This window comes from Cebus imitator, unplaced genomic scaffold (genome assembly GCF_001604975.1).
Source record: "Cebus imitator isolate Cc_AM_T3 unplaced genomic scaffold, Cebus_imitator-1.0 Scaffold107, whole genome shotgun sequence".
NCBI classification, from domain to species: Eukaryota; Metazoa; Chordata; class Mammalia; order Primates; family Cebidae; genus Cebus; species Cebus imitator.
The window spans coordinates 6273605-6293462 of NW_016107422.1; the positions used below are offsets into that span (position 1 = coordinate 6273605).

Genomic DNA, 19858 nt, shown 5'->3' on the forward strand with positions numbered 1-19858 from the left:
TTTCTTTGCATTGGGTTAGAACATGTTCCTTTAGCTCACAGAAGTTTCTTACTACCCACGTTCTGAAGTCTGATTCTGTCATTTTATCACACTCATTCTCCATCCAACCTTGTTCCCTTGCTGGTGAGGAGTTGTGATCCCTTACAGGGGGAGAGGTGTTCTGGTTTCGGGTGTTTTCATCCTTTTTGCGCTGGTTTCTTCCCATGTTTATGGATTTATCTACCTGTCGTCTTTGTAGTTGCTGACTGTCAGATTGGGTCTGTGAGTGGACGTTCTGTTTGTTGATGAGGAAGTGATTTCTTTTTCTTAGTTTTCATTCTAACAGTCTGACCCCTCTGCTCTAGGACTGCTGAGGTCCTCTCCAGAACCTGCTTGCCTGGGTTTCGCCTGCAGCTGCTGCAGAACAGTAAGGGTTACTACCAGTTTCTTCTTCTGCTATCTTTGTCCCAGAAGGATACCCACCAAATGTCAGTCTGATCTCTCCTTTATGAGGCGACTCTTTGGATATACAGGGATCGGGGAGCTGCTTGAGGAGACAGTCTGTCCTTTATAGGAGCTCAAGTGCTGAGCTGTAAGCTCCGTTGTTCATTCAGAGCTGCTAGGCAGGTACGTTTAGGTCTGCTGCAGCAGAACTCATATACCGCTTTTTGTTCCCAGGTGCTCTGTCCCAGGGAGTTAGGGCTTTCTTTATGAGTTTCCATTGTGCTGCTGCCTTTTTTGCTTCAGGGCTGCCCTGCCCAGCAAGGAGGCAGCCTATTCACTGTCTGCCTGCAGAGGCTTTGCTGAGCTGCTGTGAGCTCCGTCTGCCCAGCTGCTGTGTGAACTTCCCTGCAGTCCTGTTTATATGGGTGTAGTTAGTATTGCCCTGGCAATAGTGGCCCACCTCTGTATTGGCGGACTCTCTCTGTAATGGCAGGTTGCCTTGGCAATGGCAGGCAGCCTCAGCAATGGCGGGTTGCCTTGGCAATGGCAGGCTGCCTCAGCAATGGCGGACTACCTCCGTAGTGGTGGAGTGCCTCGATAATCGTGGACGCCCCTCCCCCACAGAGCTGGATGGTCCCGGGTTCAGCTGTGCTTGCTGTGAAACTCTCAATCCAGAGAGTTTCTGATTGCTGTTCTTTTGTGGGGGTGGGACCAGCCATGCCTGATCACGTGGCTCCCTGCCTCAGAGCCTTTTTTTTCTTTTTTAGTTGAACAGTCGACTCTATCCCAGGTGTTCCAGTCGCATGTTAAAAAGGCGCCGGGATCTGTGTGATTTCCCCTGCGGCAACTCACTGTGCCAGCTTAAACAGCAGCACTGAGATTCGTGGTGCTTTTTTTTGCCCACAAACCTCCTGGCCTGGCTCCCTGTTCAGTCCCCTCTTTAATCAGATGAATGTGTGACTTCTCAGGGCTCCAATTGCCAGCCAAAAGGGCACCTGGACCAGTGTATTTTGTATGGAGAACCGCCGGCCGGGGCACCGACAAAGCAGTGGCACGGGGCAAAGCAGCCATGCCAGCCAAAAGAACCCCGCCGGCCAAAACAGCCTGCTGGTGACCCGTGGGGCTCCTCCACCTTGGAATCTCCTGGTCCATGGGCAATAAAAATGCGGCATCCACTCACCCTCTGCGCTTTCACTAGGAGCTGCAACTCCGAGCTGTTCCTAAACGGCCATCTTGGATCTTCCCCAATAAATGATTCCCTCATTTCTCCTTTGAATCTTGTCTTTGAAGTTAAATGATGCTGCCATATTCTTTTTCATGTTTGAATAACCAGACAGGGGACAAGCTCAGCCACTCTGTTTTTGTGTGATGTTTCTCCAGAGACGAAGAAATTTCTTAGGATCCTTGGTTCTATCCTACCTTCTTAGATATTCCTAGAAAATTCTGTCTATTCTCAAGCCTGGGAAATATTTGGTTGCTCCACTGGATTGATGATCAAAGGGACAGGCCCGGGTTGAGAGGAGATGAATAGAAACACCCAGGGCTTCACTGGGGATCACGGGAAACCCACTCCAACTCTGCTGCTTGGCAAGGGGCTAAGTTGCCTGTCTGCTTCTGCTGGGTGAGCAGGTTACTGCCCAGGTGTTTTAGGAAGCATGGCAGTTGCTCAAACATAGCCCCATGCAAGAGGCACCCCACAGCATTTACATATTCCTTTGTTAATCTACATGGCTGAGTGTCTCGTGGGAAATGAGTAATTGCAACAGTCCCCTTTCACCTTTTGCAAAAGGACATACACTTTTTTTTAAAACACACACCATTTTTAAGTGCACCATCTGTGAACATCATTACGATTAGAGATACGTACTTAGAATGAAAAGAATCCCAGTCTCATAGTGATTTTTAGCTACTGTGTACTTTCTTAATTAAAGAATACTGAGCACACACAATTATTTGTTGTTGTTCGTTACCTTTCCCGACCTTAGGAAAGGGGCAAGGTGGTCTTCGTCTTGTAGAGGCTGAGCAGCTCTGATGGAGGGCTGTAGACAACAGTGAAACCTCCTTCTTACAAAATGCTCTAGGGATAGCTGGGGGATTTCCTTGTCCTTAGAGGCCTCACCGACCTAGTGGAGGGACTTTTCTATTGAATGCAGTGACCTTGCAACTCTGGCACTCTCCTCAGAAAACCATGACTCTATTGCTAAAGGAAGCATTCAGAGGTGCTGCTCTCCATAAAGTAGGTTAGATGCTAACATTGTACTTCATGTTCTTATTTAACTATTATCAAGACCAGCCCTGTTGTTGGCCAATTGTCAGTAAAACCACTTACGGTCCATCAGTCTCTACAGTGTCCTGCTTAGACTCAGGATATGGCGTAGAATAAGGATCAAATGCAGAGTATGTACTAAATCCACCACAGTGTTTCTCTGGAAATATGCGAGATTCTATGCCTTCTGAACTTAATTATCTTTCTGTTTTTTCCAGATAACTTGTTTAAACCCAAAGAACGGTGCATTTCAGAGAAGGAGATGCATATGCGATCTAAGAGGTACTTGGTTATTGTGTGGTGTGCAAAGAAGTTAGTGGTGGGGTGGGCTGGTCAGGTGGATTCAAGTGCCCTCCAATGGGACCACCACTTCTGGGTCCATGGTTAAGGTCTGAGGTCTTTTTGGCTGCAAATCTGATAAAATGGCTAAAGTGAGTATGGTAGTTGAAGTGTGCTTTAGAATGTTAATGCTGCTCTTGGAAAAACCTTAGGAAAGTGGTAGGTCTTGGATTCTGAACCAATCCAGTAATTGGTCTCGAAGAGATTCCCAGACTCTGAGCTGGAACTCCTGCACATTCCCATTGTCACTCTGGGCAGGAGCTATTTGCCACTGCACCTTTGAAGGCAATTTTATGATGGGGAGAGAAGCTATTTCTCCCGAGGGTCTGGACTGTGGCAGGAACTGAAGGAAAGGATCCAAACTTGGAGGCAGATGGCACCTGGGAGCCAGTGGAGACTTGGAGGGGCCATGAGCTGGGTTTCCTGGTGTTCCGTCTCCAGCAGACCTGGCAGCCATGCTGCCAGGACATCCTCCCTATTCTGTTTGGCTGGTGGCTGTTCAAGACTCCCAGTAATTCTCACCAATCTGGTGCACACAAAGGCTGCCATTCTTTCTGAGATCTGGCCTCTTAACCAAAATGTAATAGCTCAGCAGTGTTGGCCAAGTTCATGCAAGTAAAATGTCATTAGTTTGTAATAAAATATCTAGCACAGGGAGGAATTATAATAATTAAATCAAATTGATAGCACACTTAAAGAAACCATTGAAATAGGAAGAATACTTTTCTCTCCACTTCAGGCATACAATTTCTGCTTTTGCTATGATTATATTATTTCCACGGTGATTAGATAACTTTGATCATCTATTGGGAGCCTCTTTGTAAATAAGGAAGTGAAAACGAGGAAAAGGGAGACGTCCCATTAAAGACCTGATTCGTAGCATTCTAATTGGGGTTTTTAAAGGGCCACTGGGCTTTAAGACTTGTATTTCAGAAGTACAAAGTTGCATATACCTCATGCCAGAACCATTCCCTTTTCAATTTACTGAAAATTTTCAGCCAAATCCTCCCCTTCCAGTCCCCAAACCCAAAGCCACCATTATGGAGCCTTGCAAACTAAGCAATTAAAATAATAGATCTCAAAGCAGCATAAGTAGTCAGAGAGTATTGCCCTATCATTTTACTGAAGAGGAAACTGAGGCTCAAACAGTACAAGTGGGCTAGGTGATGTTGCACTTCGAGTCATCTGCTTCCCCAAGCTGGTCTCTTCTGGTGGATCTGGCAATTGGGTTTATGCTCTGCTCTGTGGATTGTACCCTGGGTGGGCTCTGACTCTGGCTCACCCACAGAATCACGTGGAGCTTTCCTTTTTTTTGTATTCTTTGCTATTAATTATATTGTTAATTACATATTTATTTGAAACATGCAAACAATGGAGATAAAGCTGAAGTCCCCTCATGAACAGCGGTTCCCCTTCCCGTTCCCAGTCCGCTTTCCCTGCCCCGCCCCAGCCCCTCATACACCCACAGTGATCTCGCCTGTGGATTCTGTCAGGCCTTTCTCTTTGCCTTAAAGTAGACTTTTATTTGTGCATATATAGTTAAATGACTTTTAGCTGTGAATGGTATCATACTACTCATTATCTTTCGATAGCTTGCTTTTTCACTTTGTGTCTGTGAGTCCCTTCTGTGACAAACAGATTATTTTCCTTGTTGGTTTTGACTGTCTGCAGAGTGGTCCGTTGTATAGATGGAAGTTCTTTTAAGAAAATACTGAATCAGAAGTATTAGATCCAACAGGACCTAGGAGCCTTAATTTTAGCATTCCCAGATGTATTAGTCAGGGTTCCCCAGAAGGACAGAACTAATAGGATATATATATATAAAAAAGGGAGTTTATTTGGGGAGTTGACTCACAAGACCACAAGGCAAAGTCTCACAATATGCAAGCTGGGGAAGAGAGAAGCCAGTAGTGCTCAGTCTGAGTCCAAAAGCCTTAAAACCAGGGAAGCCAACAGCGTAGGCTTCAGTCTGTGGCCAAAGGCCTGAGAGCCCCCAGCAAGCCACTGGTGCAAGTCCAAGAGTCCAAAGGCTGAAGAACCTGGGAGTCTGATGTCCAAGGGCAGGAGGGGCAGGAGAAGGACCATCCAGCATGGAAAAAGAAGGAAGCCAGAAGACCCAGCAAGCAAGGTTGCCCTGCCTTCTTCTGCTTTGTTCCAGCCATGCTGGCAGCTGATTAGATGGTGCCCACCCACATTGAGGGTGGGTCTTCCTCTCCTAGTCCACTGACTCAAATGCCAGCCTCCCTTGTGACACCCTCAAAAACACACCCAGAAACAATAACTTGCCAGCCATCCAGGAATCCTTCAAGTCAATCAAGTTGACACCTGATATTAGCCACTCTGCCAGGTGATTGAGATGGTCAGTATCAGAAAGGTCAGTCTATACGGATTGGAGGAAATGCCCACTGCAGAGCTTTGAGACATGCCCGTTTTCCTACAAACTCCCTTACAGTTTTCCTCCTAGTCCTTTCTAGAATCATTCCTGAATGTGGCAATTATGTGTTCATTTTTTCATGCATTCATTCAACCCATGTTCATGCCTACAGGATGCTAGACACTATGCTAGGCACGAGCATTTCCAGGATCTCACTCTTAGCTTGATGTCATATGGTTGAGTGATAGCGTTGTATAGTAAGAGTCAAACAGATCAAGGTTCAAATCCCAGCCCACCGCAAGCCAGCCAAGGGACTTCCTATAAGTCTCCTGATCTCACTGAAGCTTGGGTTTCTCATTTATATAACCGTGGGACACTATATGCCTCTTCCAACTGTGGTGAAGATGAAATGAAATAATTCATGTCAAACAATTCAAGCCTAGTGCCCAACACCTAAGCAAGGACTGTCATCATCATTTTTCTACATTGTCCTTATCATTTTAATGGTGGAACATCTCATCTATATCTTGTCTGGCTTTCAAACACAAGAGAGAGAAAGATGTTTTAGCCGAGCGTCACACATACAGCAACCCAAATGCTCAGGCTACAGTGACTCTGATGTGTCCGTGGATTATAGTGAAATTTAGCTGGCATCAGAACATGAAGAGTCTGCTAGAAAATAGAAAAGAAGTGTCCAGAGGAAGATCCTTTGGGCCCTCAGTTAAAAGTGCAATAGATTGAGAGGTAAAAGCACACACACTCATATGTGTTTTATTCCAGTATTATAGTTCCTGCCACTTCCATTTATTTGTTGTTCTTTTTCTAAGTCACAGGAAGGCAAACACTGAGTGGTAAGAAGGTATTTGGAAACAAGTTTACTGTCAGAATACTAAAACAGTAGGTTTAGAATCCTTCATTTTATGATTAAGTTATTATCATAGAGAATGGAGGGACAGAAACATTGACTGCTAAATAAGCAGCTGGCCTCTCCAGCTTTGCCCCTGGTGGGACTGGACAAAGTGCCATCCCCTGCCTTGCAGCGGCTTCTGGGTATGGTCAGGAAAGCCCTTTGTCCTGGCATCCTGCAGTCGAGAGCTAGCCCATAAGCAGTGGTCTTCCCTTTGAAATGTACGAGCCTGCCGACAGGCCGGGATGCAGCCCCACGGCGGGAGCCCGCTGTCAGCTACCATCCCAAATGTTTTCCGAATCTGTTTCAGAATCTATAATAACTTGCCGGAAGTTAAAAAGAAGAAAGAAGAACAAAGGAAAAGGGTGATCTTACAAAGTAACAGACTCCGTGCCGAAGTCTTCAAAAAGGTAATGGCCGCGTTGCCAGCAGGTGTGATGTGTGTGGGGCACAGATGCCGAATCTGAACTTGACATCTTTGTTTCCCTTTTTCTCTAGCAACTGCTGGACCAACTCCTTCAAAGGAATGCGGTCTAGCCACAGGCTGCGCTGCTGGCCGTGCTACCCGGACCTGGGAGGACTTCACATGCCGGATAACCCATTAAACTTAGCATTATCTTCATCATGGGAAAACACTTATTTTACTTTTGATTTTTTTTCCGTAAAGGAAAACATCACTTCCTGAATTACTGCCCAAGCCAAACATAAACAATAATCCTCGAGGAAACTGGCCAGCAATCTGTTGTGGGGAAACCCCCTCGATGTAACCCACTAGATCCAGTCCCCTTCGTGTTTCTGCTTCTGAATTGTACCTTTTGCTTCTGATTTCTTCTCCCCTGCTGTTTCCTGCCAATCAGAGAGGCCTTACAGAAGCAAGTTTGCTTAGATCCCTGGGAAATATTTTACATCAAACCTTTGGGATCCAAATCCATCTCCTTTTAAGTACCAATCCCAACACCTGACCGTTATGCAAATGCAAAAATGTGGGTCATCATAGAGTATATTTTACAACTTTCTGATCATGTGCACCACCCAATGCTAGAGACTGGCTTGGACACCAGTGGGTGCAATGCCCGAGGCTGTGGAACAAACAGCCCATCCCTTTGTGACCTGGAACAGTCAGAGTGGCCCTCAGCCACCCCCACCCGCAGCACCATTCCTCACTAGGGAAAAGAATCCATTTCTATGGAAGCTCTAAGGTAACTTCAGTGTTTTCTACAACACTCCATGCCCTGCCCCATTAAAAAAAAAAAAAGTTGTTTTGTTAAGAAATAGCCTAATGGCTCCAACTTTGCTTATCCGTTCTTCCAAATGTTTATAATTTACATTATTTATAAATATGTGTGTTTGGGGAGCTAAGAACAAGCTAGTTTTTACAATACAAGTGGAAATAAATGCAATTATTATAAACATGCAAGTATTTCCCTGTTATGTATTCTGTTATGAAGTAGACGGCCAAGATAGAGAACATAAGGTATAAAATGCTGCCCAAGGCCCAGCAGGTACCACCGACCTGCTCCCCATCCTCTTCCGCTTCTGACCGCCATGGAATTCCTTGTGCTTCTAGATGCTCCAGTGGGGAATGTTGCCTCGTAGACAGCTGGTAAGAGAAAAGCTGGGAAAACCATTGAGAGCAAGATTTAGGATCCTGAAGACTCCAAATCTTACCAGGATTCTCCCTGGGAATGAAACGAAAGTTTTGGGGATGGAGAAGGAGCCCGGTGACACCTCTGTCCTTCCCTGAAGTTGTCACCCTTCCTTCCCTCCTCCCACTGCTATACATACTGTCCTCTCTGAAATGCCTTTCTCTTACCCATCTGCTGCAAACTGTTTAAAATCCCACCCTGGGGTTCTCTCCTGACACCATGTCCTCTCTGCCTTCTTTCAATATGAACTAGAGACCTCACATCAGCACGCACTGCATTAGACCTGTGCCTTCCTGCCCACACAAGGGTCTGACAACACTGTCAAGCATGGAAGCTCGGGAACCCAGCTGCCTGGTTTCCAATCTTGGCTGCTGCTCCCTGGAATGTGGCCTTAGGCAAGGCTGTCCGTCTGGGTCCAACTAGGAAAGAGAAACCACACAGTCATTTGAATGGAAAAGTTTAATATCTTTAATCATTCACCCTAATAGCAGATTAGAGTAGTAAAGGTTGGCAGAAAGTAGCAAAGAAAGAATATAGGTGGGTACAGCAGATACAAGGAGTCCTAGAAAGAGTGTCCCTCCTGGCCCTGGGCTGAGAGGGAACCGCAGCGACTTGGAGGTGATGGAGAAGTTTTTGTGGTGGCATGCCAATGGACCTTGTTGAAAATCTAAAAGTCTCACTGGAACTTGCCAGAGATCTGCCCTCTAGGATGCACAGGGAGCCATCTCCTTGGAGGCACTGCTGCAAAACCACCTCAGGGAGGGGGCTGGGGAAGCAGCTGGCCATGAGTGCTGCTAGCCACTTGCCACCTGCAGGGCCTAGTGCTGGAGCTGGCTGAGCAAATGCACTATCTCTGGGAAGCTGCACGCTTTTCTCCCACAGTTTCTCTCTCTCAGTTTCTCTCTAGCATGCTCTACTGGCAAAGCCTAACATTGTGTCAGCTGGCTAAGGGAAAATATTTAAAGGGCCTGGTTCCATTTTAACAGAGCAGGCAAAAAGGGTGAATTTGGAGGGGAGAGAGAATATAATCAATATCTGGCACAGCAAGTTATTTAACCTTGCCTTTGTTTCCTCAGCCACAAAATGCAGACAATTATAGTGCTCCCTTCATATGGTTGTTATGGGAATTGAATAAGTCAGTGAGTGTTGAAGGCTTAGAAGAATCGCTAGCCTAAAGCAAACACGTCATGAGTGTTTTCTATTCTAAGTAGAGGTGGAAGTTAAGACTGTCTTGGGAAACCTAAGAGCACAAGGGCTGTGAGTTGCTCCTCCTGTAATCCCTCAACTTTGTAGTGAGTGCTACACAAGACCATTAAACTCATGCATACTGCTACAACAACAATCAGCCAATGTAAATAGGGTGCTTCATAAATTCCTTCATTTTATGTTCTTCTCATTCTCAGAAACCATTTCGGCAGGGTAACAAGCTTACCTTCAGGTTAATTTCTACTTTCTTGAACTCGTTAAGTCTCTTCCAGGATGTCACACTGAATTTCTATTTATACTTTAAGTGATTTCTTAAAAAACATTTAAATCAAATATATGATATTAGTTAAGGACAGTCTTTCCAGATAAAGATCCTGCACATGGCAAGATATGGTGGCTTATGCCTGTAATCTCAGCACTTTGGGAGGCCAGGATGGAAGGATCACTTGAGCCCAGGAGTTCAAGACCAGCCTGGATAACATGGTGAAACCCTGTCTCTACCAGAAATAACAAAAATTAGCCAGGCTGATGTTTTAATTTTTTGAAGAGACAGGGTCTCCCTATGTTGCCCAGGCTGGTTTCAAACTCCCAGCACATCTCTTCTTATTTTTCAACATCCTCAGAGAGTTCCTAAAGCTTTTCCCAATCAATCATTTAAACTCAGGGCCCAACCACTTCTAGACTGTTCTATAACACTTTTCAAGAAGTGGATTTATGTTGTTTGACATTTAAAGAGAGAATGGAATGCCTGTTGGAGCCAACCTTCAAAAATGCCCGCAAAGAACCTCATCCCCTTTGCAAATCCAATGCCCAACCTTAAAATCTAAAGAATAAACAAACATCAGTTTGAGAGGAAATGCCACTGAGTCATGTACTTCTGAGAGCAGGTCTTAGCTAAGGTGACTAGGATGGAGAATTAGGGGAGGTATATGACAGCTGGTGTGAGCTGGTCTTTCCTCTGGGCAGCTAGCTCAGGACAAAGCTGGAAACTAAGGTTTGGGTGTCTGTTGCACTAATTTTTTTTTTTTTTTGCTTGTTATTGTTATAGTTGTCTTTCAATGCTGAGAAAGGAATTTCAGATAGCCAGTATTTCTTTTTTGTTATGAAAAATGTTAGCAGAGATATATTGTAATAATATTATAATTCATACAAAAGGAAAGCCCTGAAGAATCCTAGCCGCTGTCCTTTATATTTCACACAGGAGCTGGTTACCCATTTTCTGAATTCTGTTATTAAAATCAGACTTCAGGGAATACTTTGAGGATTTGGAAAATTCTAAATAGAATTTGCCATTGTAACTTCAATCATTAAATTCTGTTCTGGAATAGATTTATTTACATCTGAGTCTGTTTCAGTTCTGGCCTAAAACAATTCTTCAGTGATATAGCCAGCAGTAAGGGGTAAAGATGGTTAGAGGATATTCATGAGCTTAGACCAAGAAACATCTGAAATAATGTGAGGTGCCCAGGTGGCCACAGCACCAGGCCATCTCACTGTGGTCTCCCTGACTTCATGTCGAAGGAGCAATTTCTATTTTGGTTGTTTTCTCTGCCAGCCGGTAATGGAATAATGGAAAAACAATTGCCTTGGTTTTGTTAGACAGTGTCTAGAGCCAACCAAACTTCCTGGAGGTTCGCGCGCTCCCTGAGTGAGTCAGCAAATGTTTGCTCCGTTGTAACAGGGCTCTTTGAAGGAACTATTTGTGAAACAGCCAGTTGTGGGACAGCAGTTGAGACTTTGATGCCTTAAGCTCTCCCATTTCAACACTTGGTATAAAAGCTGCAGGCAATGGCCTGGTCTCTGACTGCATCAAATGACCAACGGTCTGACTAGGAGGCACGTTGGAGGCAGAGCAAGAGAGGAGGAAGTAGGGTGGGGTGGTCGCCCAACAGGAGGTATCTGACAGTTGGTACGTGAGAGCTCTGGGTTCAGGAAATACAAGAAAAATGCTCCACTGTGGGTCTGTGTGAGTGTGTCTGCATGAGCATTAAAAGCAAAGGAAATAGTCTGTTCGGTGATTAAAATGAGCTCATTAGCAGAGGGGTCTACATTATAGAGTCCACTGTATATGTGCTTTTATCAACACTTGATAATTACCCACAAATGTCTAGCTCTAATAGAAACCTTTTGGAAGTGGCTGTCAGTGGCTGGAGCAGCCCATACCGGGGACTGAATGGCTTTGGAAATCTCCCCAGCCTTCTCCTGAGTGTCCCATGCTGATGGAACATTTCCCTACTCAGGCAGGAGAGCAGGCTGCCTGGAAGTCCCTTGCTGTTCCATCAGATCTCCCCTGTCTCCCCACAGTCGCTGCTTGTTTGGGAGTGGGGGACTCCTTTGCTCACACAGATGTTTCAGCCACATGGAATGGAGCCTCGACTTTGGTGTGTCACTTCTGAAATTCGAGGATTTTTTTTCAAGTCATGTCAATTGCCTCAGGCACCGTTTTGATCCTGAGACCCCCAAGAGACGGTCTTAGTAATTGCCTGGAGTGCGTGTTGGGCAGGGGGGTTGGAATCCTTCTATTTTTCTTCCTTCTCTGAGGTTTTCCCATACACATTCTGAATGCGGCCATGAGCTGCCAAGGTGCAGGCAGCAACATGGCGTCAACCCGTGGCCCATCTCTTAGATCTTTGCGCATCAGGAGCTTGCAGAGCGGAGAGGGGAGGAAGAGACCGGACCAGCCTCTAGAATCTTAAAAAATGCCGGGTTATTCTTATCAAAGCTTAAAAGGAAAGAAAAGGCAGCTTATGATCTGAATTGCCACTGAGAAAAAATAAATGAATGTCTTTAAATCATTTTTATTAAATAGCACCAAGAGCGAATGGCATTGGAAAAAGTGTCCTTTTGATGACTTTCAGAGCATTTTTCCTCTGTTTAAACATCTCTACTTTCCTGACATGCCTGAAATGGTACAACAGCTGTAACTAACATCAGGGAAAAGATATTACAACTGTCACCCATGTTAACTCCATACGCCGGGTAATATCCTTTCATCAAAGCCAGTGGGGCTGCCTGCTTTACCTGCCCAGTGATGTCAGTGAGAGGGAAATTATAAATCTTTTCACAGCTGCCGATTTATAAAGAAAGAAACCCACACTTTTGTGTTATATCCACTATGGTTCCTCTTGACTGATGTTATCACATGGGTACCAAAGGAATTAGTGATGACAGCCCGCTTACCGGGTACACGTTGCCAAATATGTGCTTAACATTAAAAGCTACTGATTGCATAGACAGAGGTTTTGTGTTTGTTTTTGTTTAAAAATATACCCAAAGGCGAGTAAAGCCAGATTTAATTATTATATGCTGACATAATTAAAATACCCAGTCTTGTTCTCTCAGCTGACATGTTTGTTAAATCAAAATGACAGAACAATTCAGAATATTTGTCTGTTATTGGTTATTTTTTCTTTTCTTTTTTTTTTTTTTTTTTTTTTTTTTTTTTTTTTTTTTTTTTTTTTTTTTTTTTGGTAGCATGTGACATTGCATCGAAAGACTGAGCCTAGCTCTTTACAATGGAAAACAAATGCGTTTTCATGGATTGAACTGAGGTGTGTGGACACCAGTGTTTCTAGATGGCAGCATTGATTCAGATGGTGCTGCATGTTGAATCATTGAAGCATTTTTTTCTGATCGGGGTGTATCAACCCTAATTATCAATTAGCAGTTGATTAATATTCCCCCTCCACCCACCCTCTCAGCACAGGAAGTGTTTTCTGATCGGTTGCTGAACAATCTCTAAACAGAGACAAGAACCTGAGCAGAAAACTGCTGAAACCAGGGCACATTCTGAACATTTCTCAAAATAATAGCTTATGTTTGTTTTTTTCTAAGCACTAACCAAGTGACAGTCACCCGTCATGGACTTTATGTGTTCCTGCTGGATCACTGCAGCCTCAACTCATGCAAATATCAATTGTTACCTCTTCATATCCCATTCCCGACCTGGCCCTTTTAGGAGCTTCCACCCTACTGCTAACTGGGGACAGCAAGTTAGCCTCTTGTCTCATCTGAATCCTTTGTAGGTGCTGTCAGTGGCTAAAGCAGCCCACACGTGGGACTGAATCACTTTGGAAATCGCACCCCCGCCAAGCATTCTCCTGAATCAAACAGTTCCATTTCATGTACATGTCCCATCAGTTTGAAGTGAAGCCCTGCTGAGGCTCACACTTGGCCTCTCCGAGTTCTGCCACTACCACCTCCTTCCCAAGCTTGTGGCTAGCTTCATGATGGGGCTTCCTGGGGAGGGGATGGGTGGGACAGAGTCTCAGCTCTGTGTCCAGGTCCTTGGGTAGCAATGGAACTGCTATGGACTGAATGTTTATATGTTGAAGCTCTAATCCCCAGTGTGATTGTCTGTATTTGGAGATGGGGCCTCTAAATAAAGTAATTAAGGTTAAATGAAGTCATAAGGGTGGCGCCCTGATCTGATACAATTAGTGTCCTTATAAGAAAAGACTCCAAGGAGCCTTCTCTGTCTCTGCATCTGCCTCTGCCTCTGTCTCTTTCCGAGAGCACACAAGGAAAAGGCCCTGTGAGATGATAGCAGCCTACAAGCCAAGAGAAGAGACCTCAGAATGAAACCTACTCTTCCAGCACCTTGATCTTGGACATCTTGGCCTTCAGAACTGTGAGAAATCCATTCCTGTTATTTGAGCCACCCAGTTGGTGGTATTTTGTTATGGTACCCCAAGTCGACTAACATGGGACCTTTGCTGTCCTCAGTGGTGACAGGGTCCCTTGCCCAATCTACTGGCATCTGTAGACTGCTACTCAAGTCTACAGCAGGGGAACTCTCAGCTTGCTGACTGTGCTCCACCTTTGCATTCACAAGGACTATGTGTCCCCCTGAGGTCAGCCATGACTCCCATAAACCCAAGGCTCTGTCGTCTAGTTTGCAGCCCCGGGCTGGAGGAGGACTCTGCTGGTGCTGGCACAATGCTGGGTAAGTTAGGCAACCAGTACCATCAGCTACCTTCCCCATCTACCCCTGTGGTCTACAGGAGCCACCTGATACCTTCCTGCACATGCCATGGAAGGGGATGGAAACCTGCTGGAGAACCAAGCTGGTGGAGGTGGATATCTCCCCAGGTTATATCCTGAATTCTCTCTGCCCTGGGCATATTGGGCCTCTGGGACCTAGGCCCATAGGCAGAGCTCTTGATATGCTCATGGAATTCCAGAAAATCACTCCCCACTCCCCCACAAGGCCTGGTTTTCAAGACAACTGTGTCATGAAAGATGTTAAGTGAGTAGGTTTTAGGGCTCAATGGCCCCTTTTTTATTTTGTGAGGTTTCTCCATTACTTTCTTTTCTGAGGGAAAATGTCTCCTGGCAAATGAACAGCTGTTCCTTATGCATTTAAGACTCATGGCCAATCCACACTGATTATTCTCAGGAGAGCCCTGGGAGCTGGGCAGTAGGTAGGCTCCGGACTGACTTCCTTTTAATAGGGGCCAGAGGTTGGTGGGTGTTAGTCACCGTTTTCAAAGCCAGATGCAATTGGAATATGATGAAATCAGAATCACTAGTTACAGTCCCCTAACTGTCATCTTGAAGACAGACTAACATATCTCTGTACAGGTCAGCTCACCCAGACAGCTTCCTCCAGCTCTGAAACAGATCGATTGAGCACCAGATGAAGTTGGCGTGGATGGGAGATGTGATGTATAAGAGGTATTTCCTTTAAAATATTAGACTTAATCGGCATGAGAAGACGGCCTTGCTTTGGGAAGCAAGGGAACCATACGTAGGTTTACATCTCCCATCTGGTCCTGCCTCCAGGGCAGAGGCTGGAGTGGAATGATGAGCAGTCATTCAACTGCTGGTGAAATTGTCCTCTGTCTTCCTCCCCAAGCTCATCTCTGAATTAAGAGAAGCATGCACATGTGACGCGCTTCCCCTGAATAGTCCCCATTGTACGTGAGGAGATGGAGTAAGCCAGAGACCACGTGTAACTCACACAGGGTATTTCATGTTGGTGGGTTGGGACGGAGCATTCATCCACGTGTGTTTCCCTCCTGAACTCTGAGCTCTTATGTAGATATCATGCTGCAGATGGTGTACATGTGTCTAAGAATTAAAGACACAGATTTTCAGGTTTCACTAAAATGTTCAGTAATTCTACTGACCCCAAAAGCCTTAAATTATAGAATAGGATCCCTCAAAGCTTTAGGGAAATAAAATTTAAAAATATTTGCCTTGGAAAGTTGCATCTTTAGCAGAATAAGGAAGGATTACGTGGGGTTATCATGATGTAGGTTTATTATGATGTGGGAATCGTGGAGGGTGTGATGTTTCAACTAAACTGAAAGCAACCTGCGGGCAGGGGTATGTCATGATTCTCCTCCCTAGAAACTGGCACCTCCGGGTATCAGGACATTCTCCTCACTCCAGTGTCACCAGCCATCAGGGCTTAGTTTTTCCCTTACATCACCAGCTATTTCTCATCCTCTTCCCTCTGTGTCTCACTCCATCTAGAAAAGCGAACATTGCTCGAGTTCTCTCCTCAAAGTCAAAGATAATGGGACAGGCAGACCCTTTTCAAATTCTGAGCAGAAATTGCTGCTACATTTGAATCCGATTCTAAGAGGTGAGAAAGGCTTCTTTTCTTCCCTAACTTGTATTTTAAGTTCAGGGGTACATTTGCAGGATGCGTATGTTTGTTACATAGAAAAACATGTGCCATGGTGGTTTGCTGTGCAGATCATCCCATCATCTAGATATTAAGCCCAGCATCCATTAGCTATTCTTTCTGATGCTCTTTCTCCTCCAGCCCCATTGTGTGTTCTTCCACCCATGTGTCCATGTGTTCTCATCATTCAGCCCCACTTATAAATGAGAACATGTGATATTTGGTTTTCTGTCTCTGAGTTAGTTTGCTGAGGATAATGGCTTCCAGCTCCATCCACATCCCTGCAAAGGACATAATCTAGTTCCTTTCTATGGCTGCATAGTATTCCATGGTGTATGTGTACCACATTATCTTTATCTGGTCTATCATTAATGGGCATTTGGGTTGATTCCATGTCTTTGCTACTGTGAATAGTGCTGTAATGAACATACACATGCATGTATCTTTATAATAGAATGATTTACATTCCTTTGGGTATATACCCAGTAATCGGATTGCTGGGTCAAATGGTATTTCTGCCTCTAAGTCTTTGAGGAATTGCTACACCATCTTCCACAATGGTCGAACTAATTTACACTCCCAACAGCGTAAAAGTGTTTCTTTTTCTCTGCAATCTCGCCAGCATCTGTTGTTTGTTGACTTTTTATTAGTAGCCATTCTGACTGATATGAGATGGTATCTCACTGTGGTTTTGATTTGCATTTCTCTAATGATCGGTGATGTTGAGCTTTTTTACATGTTTTTTGGCCTCATGTATATCTTCTTTTGAGAAGTGTCTGTTCACATCATTTGCCCACTTTTTAATAGGGTTGCTTGGTTTTTTTCTTGTAAATTTGTCTAGGTACCTTGTAGATGCTAGATGTCAGTCCTTTGTCAGATGGATAGGTTTCAAAAATGAGAAAGGCTTTTTTTTTTTTTTTTTTTTTAGACATAGTCTTTCTCTGTTGCCAGGCTGGAATAAAGTGGTGCGATCTCAGCTCACTGCAACCTCTGCCTCTCGGTTCAAGCGATTCCCCTGCCTCAGCCTCCTAAGCAGCTGGGACTACAGGCACGCACCACTATGCCCAGCTAATTTTGTGTATTTTAGTAGAAATGGGGTTTCACCATGTTGGCTAAGATGGTCTCGATCTCCGGACCTTGTGATCCATCCACCTTGGCCTCCCAAAGTGCTGGGATTACAGGTGTGAGCCACTGTGCCCAGCTGAGAAAGGCTTCTAATACACACCTGCAGATCAGTGCCAGTCACATGCCCCAGGCCATGATTCTTCATCGGTGCTAAGATGTTCTTTTAGTGGATATCTCAGCATTAACGTGTTCAGGTCTGTGAGGGACATGAGTGGTGGTTAAGCAAAAGAGGAGGTCCTGACAGCAACAACCTGGACCAGAAAGCAGAAACAGCTTCCTGAATTCTGAACCTTCCAGGTTTCATCAGTGGAGGTGCTTTATACTTGATAAAAACTGGGCAAGGTGCTGGCAAATATATGTCACAACTGCCCTGTGATACAAAGAAGTGAGATTCAAAGTTTATAACTTTCTCATCCTTCTGTAGAATGCATGCATTTCCCTAAACACATATATTATTAACAGCCCATAAAATATTAACTCCATCTAAAAATGCATTATTAACAACATAATGAGTGCAATGCACATATCAGTTTTCTCTAGACACTTTATTTAGAAACCCCAAGCTCTTTTGTTGTTGATGCTGGTGGAAAGAGACATTGCTAGAAATGTTGATTTGTAACAATCAAAGTTCATGATCTTGTGGTCGAGGAGTCAACACAGACTCCATAGTTTCGTCCAAAAGGCAAGATTTCAAATCAAAGACTGCTCCCCAAAGTTGAGAAAACATAGAAGTACTGTGGAAGCAGCACATCGTTAGAGATGCATTATATGTTGTTTTGTTTGGTTTTGTTTGTGGGCGCTTTCTAAGATGGGATTTAAAGGCCAGGGACCATAATTAGGCCTACCACAAATGATGTCATTGTCATCCTTAATGTATGTCCTTAAAGACATCTTAACAAGGTTCACAGTGACAGTTTACTCATTGCTGCAAGCTTGTAGGCACCACTTTCTGCTGTAAAACAATGCTCTGGCTTTGCTCTTTGAAGACAAGCCCTGAAAAATCAGCACTATGTATTTTCATAAACCATCAGTATTAGAAGATGCACATCATAATTCAAATCTCTGAAGAGGAAGAAGGAAGATGTTGACTTCAATCTTCATTTAGTCCTGTTATGGGACTTCCAGAACCTGGAAAAAGCTCATCCCTACAGCTGGCTGAAGGATATTGTCCTGGGAGGAGCAGCTTTCACATATGGTTTGAATTCAATTAGCCAGCTCCTCTGAGAGCCACTAGAGCACCATTCAGGACACTCCTTCTTGAATTCTCATTTGCAGCCTTGCAAATAATTTTCAAAGGTCGTTAGACCATAAGGAGTTTTCATTACCCTTCATTCAAGTCAACAGCAAACACTTACTGATTGAGCGCCCACTTGGTGCCCTCTGCTAGGCACTTCCAGCTACATCCAGAAAGGGATGCAGTGTGAAAAATTAACATGACTAGAAGCAGCAGCATATGGAAGGTAAAATCTTTCTAAGAAGTGCAATGGAAGAAACATTTCCACAAATGTTAAGCTGTAGGTAAATTTAAAAAGAAAAATGAAGAAAAGACAAATTTGATTATACAAAAATGAGGAAACTGCTTGCTATGGTCTGAATGTGTTTCCCCCAAATTCATATGTTGAAACTTAATCACCAATGTGAGAGTATTAGGAGGTAGGGCCTTTAGGAGGTGGTTAAGTCTCTGCCTTCACGAATGGGATTGGTGCCCTTATAAAAGAGGTGCAAGGAAGCTGTTCATCCATTCCACCACATGAAGATACATCCAGAGGTGCCATCTGTGAAGCAGAGAGTGCTCTCACCAGACATTGAACTAGACATTGAACCTAAATCGGCCTTGACTTTGGACTTCACACCCTTCAGAACTGTGAGCAATAAATTTCTATTTTTTATAAATTATCCAGTCTAAGGTATCTTGTTACAGCAGCCCAAACATACTGAGACACTCTTGAATGTCTAAAGACACTGTAAACAAAATTAAAAAGGGAAATGGCAAAATGGGGCAAATATTTAAACCCTACAGGGTAAGGTCCTTTATGAAAGCGTCATATAGTTCAATAAAGGAAAAACAGTCCCACAAAACATGGTTCTAGAACATAAGCCCTTCACAGAAGAAATGCAAATCGCTGACAAACATACAAAATACTAAGAAGAGCTAATGTTCGAAGAAATACAGTAAAAATATTAAACATTTAAGCCTATCAAATTTTCCTCTTTTTTCTTTCTTTTTTTCTTTTTTTTTTTTTTTTTAGATTCAAAGAAAGCCATTCGTGAAAGCACACAAAACACTGTGATGTGGAGTTGGAGATGGGGTCATTGCCTGCTTGTTCATGCCCTGTTCTAGGAAATCTGTCCTCTTTCCAGCCTACCCTACCCACCCATTACTTCTCCGACCTATACTCACCATGGAGAGCAGCTCACCAGCAAGGACCTGGAGTGTGGAGCCTCACACTCTAGCAAATCAAAGGCTCCCAGGAGCTGAGTGAAGGGGGAGAGCCTTCACGCAGAACTAGAGCCTTGCAGAGAAGCTGCTAGCCCACTAAGCAGAGGCTGGAGCAGAGGGGATGGCTGTAGAGACAACACACACACACACACACACACTCTCTCTCTCTCTCTCTCTCTCTCTCTCTCTCCCTGCCTGCCTGGGCTCTGTATGTGGACAAGGCCAGATTGTGCTTCCTCCAGTTGGAGGCACTGAGATCCCCTGACAAGCCTGCAATGGGCCCTGCATCTCACCTGAGCTGCTTTGAGCTGGGCTCTGTTTTCAGCAACTGACAGAGCCGTGCTCCTGCATTGCTGGGGGAGAGCGTGTTGGAACATTTCCAGGGCACGTGGCAATTTGTGTTAGCAGCTTTCAGCTGGGAGTGTTTTTCAACCCAGCAATCACCAGTAAGGGAATTTATCAAAGATATGACTAAAGATTTGTGTCCAGGGACACTTA

The 19858-nt window shown here is 44.4% G+C and overlaps 1 protein-coding gene across 2 annotated transcripts in view; it reads left to right on the forward strand.

Annotated features, from left to right (window-relative positions):
• The window catches only part of CUNH10orf90 (chromosome unknown C10orf90 homolog), a 239439-nt gene extending 231717 nt beyond the window's left edge, over window positions 1-7722 (forward strand). Inside the window, exons 8-10 of one of the 2 annotated variants that reach the window (XM_017537895.2) lie at window positions 2908-2971; window positions 6620-6719; window positions 6808-7722. In XM_017537895.2, the coding sequence (XP_017393384.1) occupies window positions 2908-2971; window positions 6620-6719; window positions 6808-6846 (203 nt within the window). In that variant the 3' untranslated portion in view covers window positions 6847-7722. The remainder of the gene's footprint in view (window positions 1-2907; window positions 2972-6619; window positions 6720-6807) is intronic. The other variant, XM_017537896.2, reaches the window with a different exon arrangement.
• Window positions 7723-19858: the final 12136 nt, after the last annotated feature.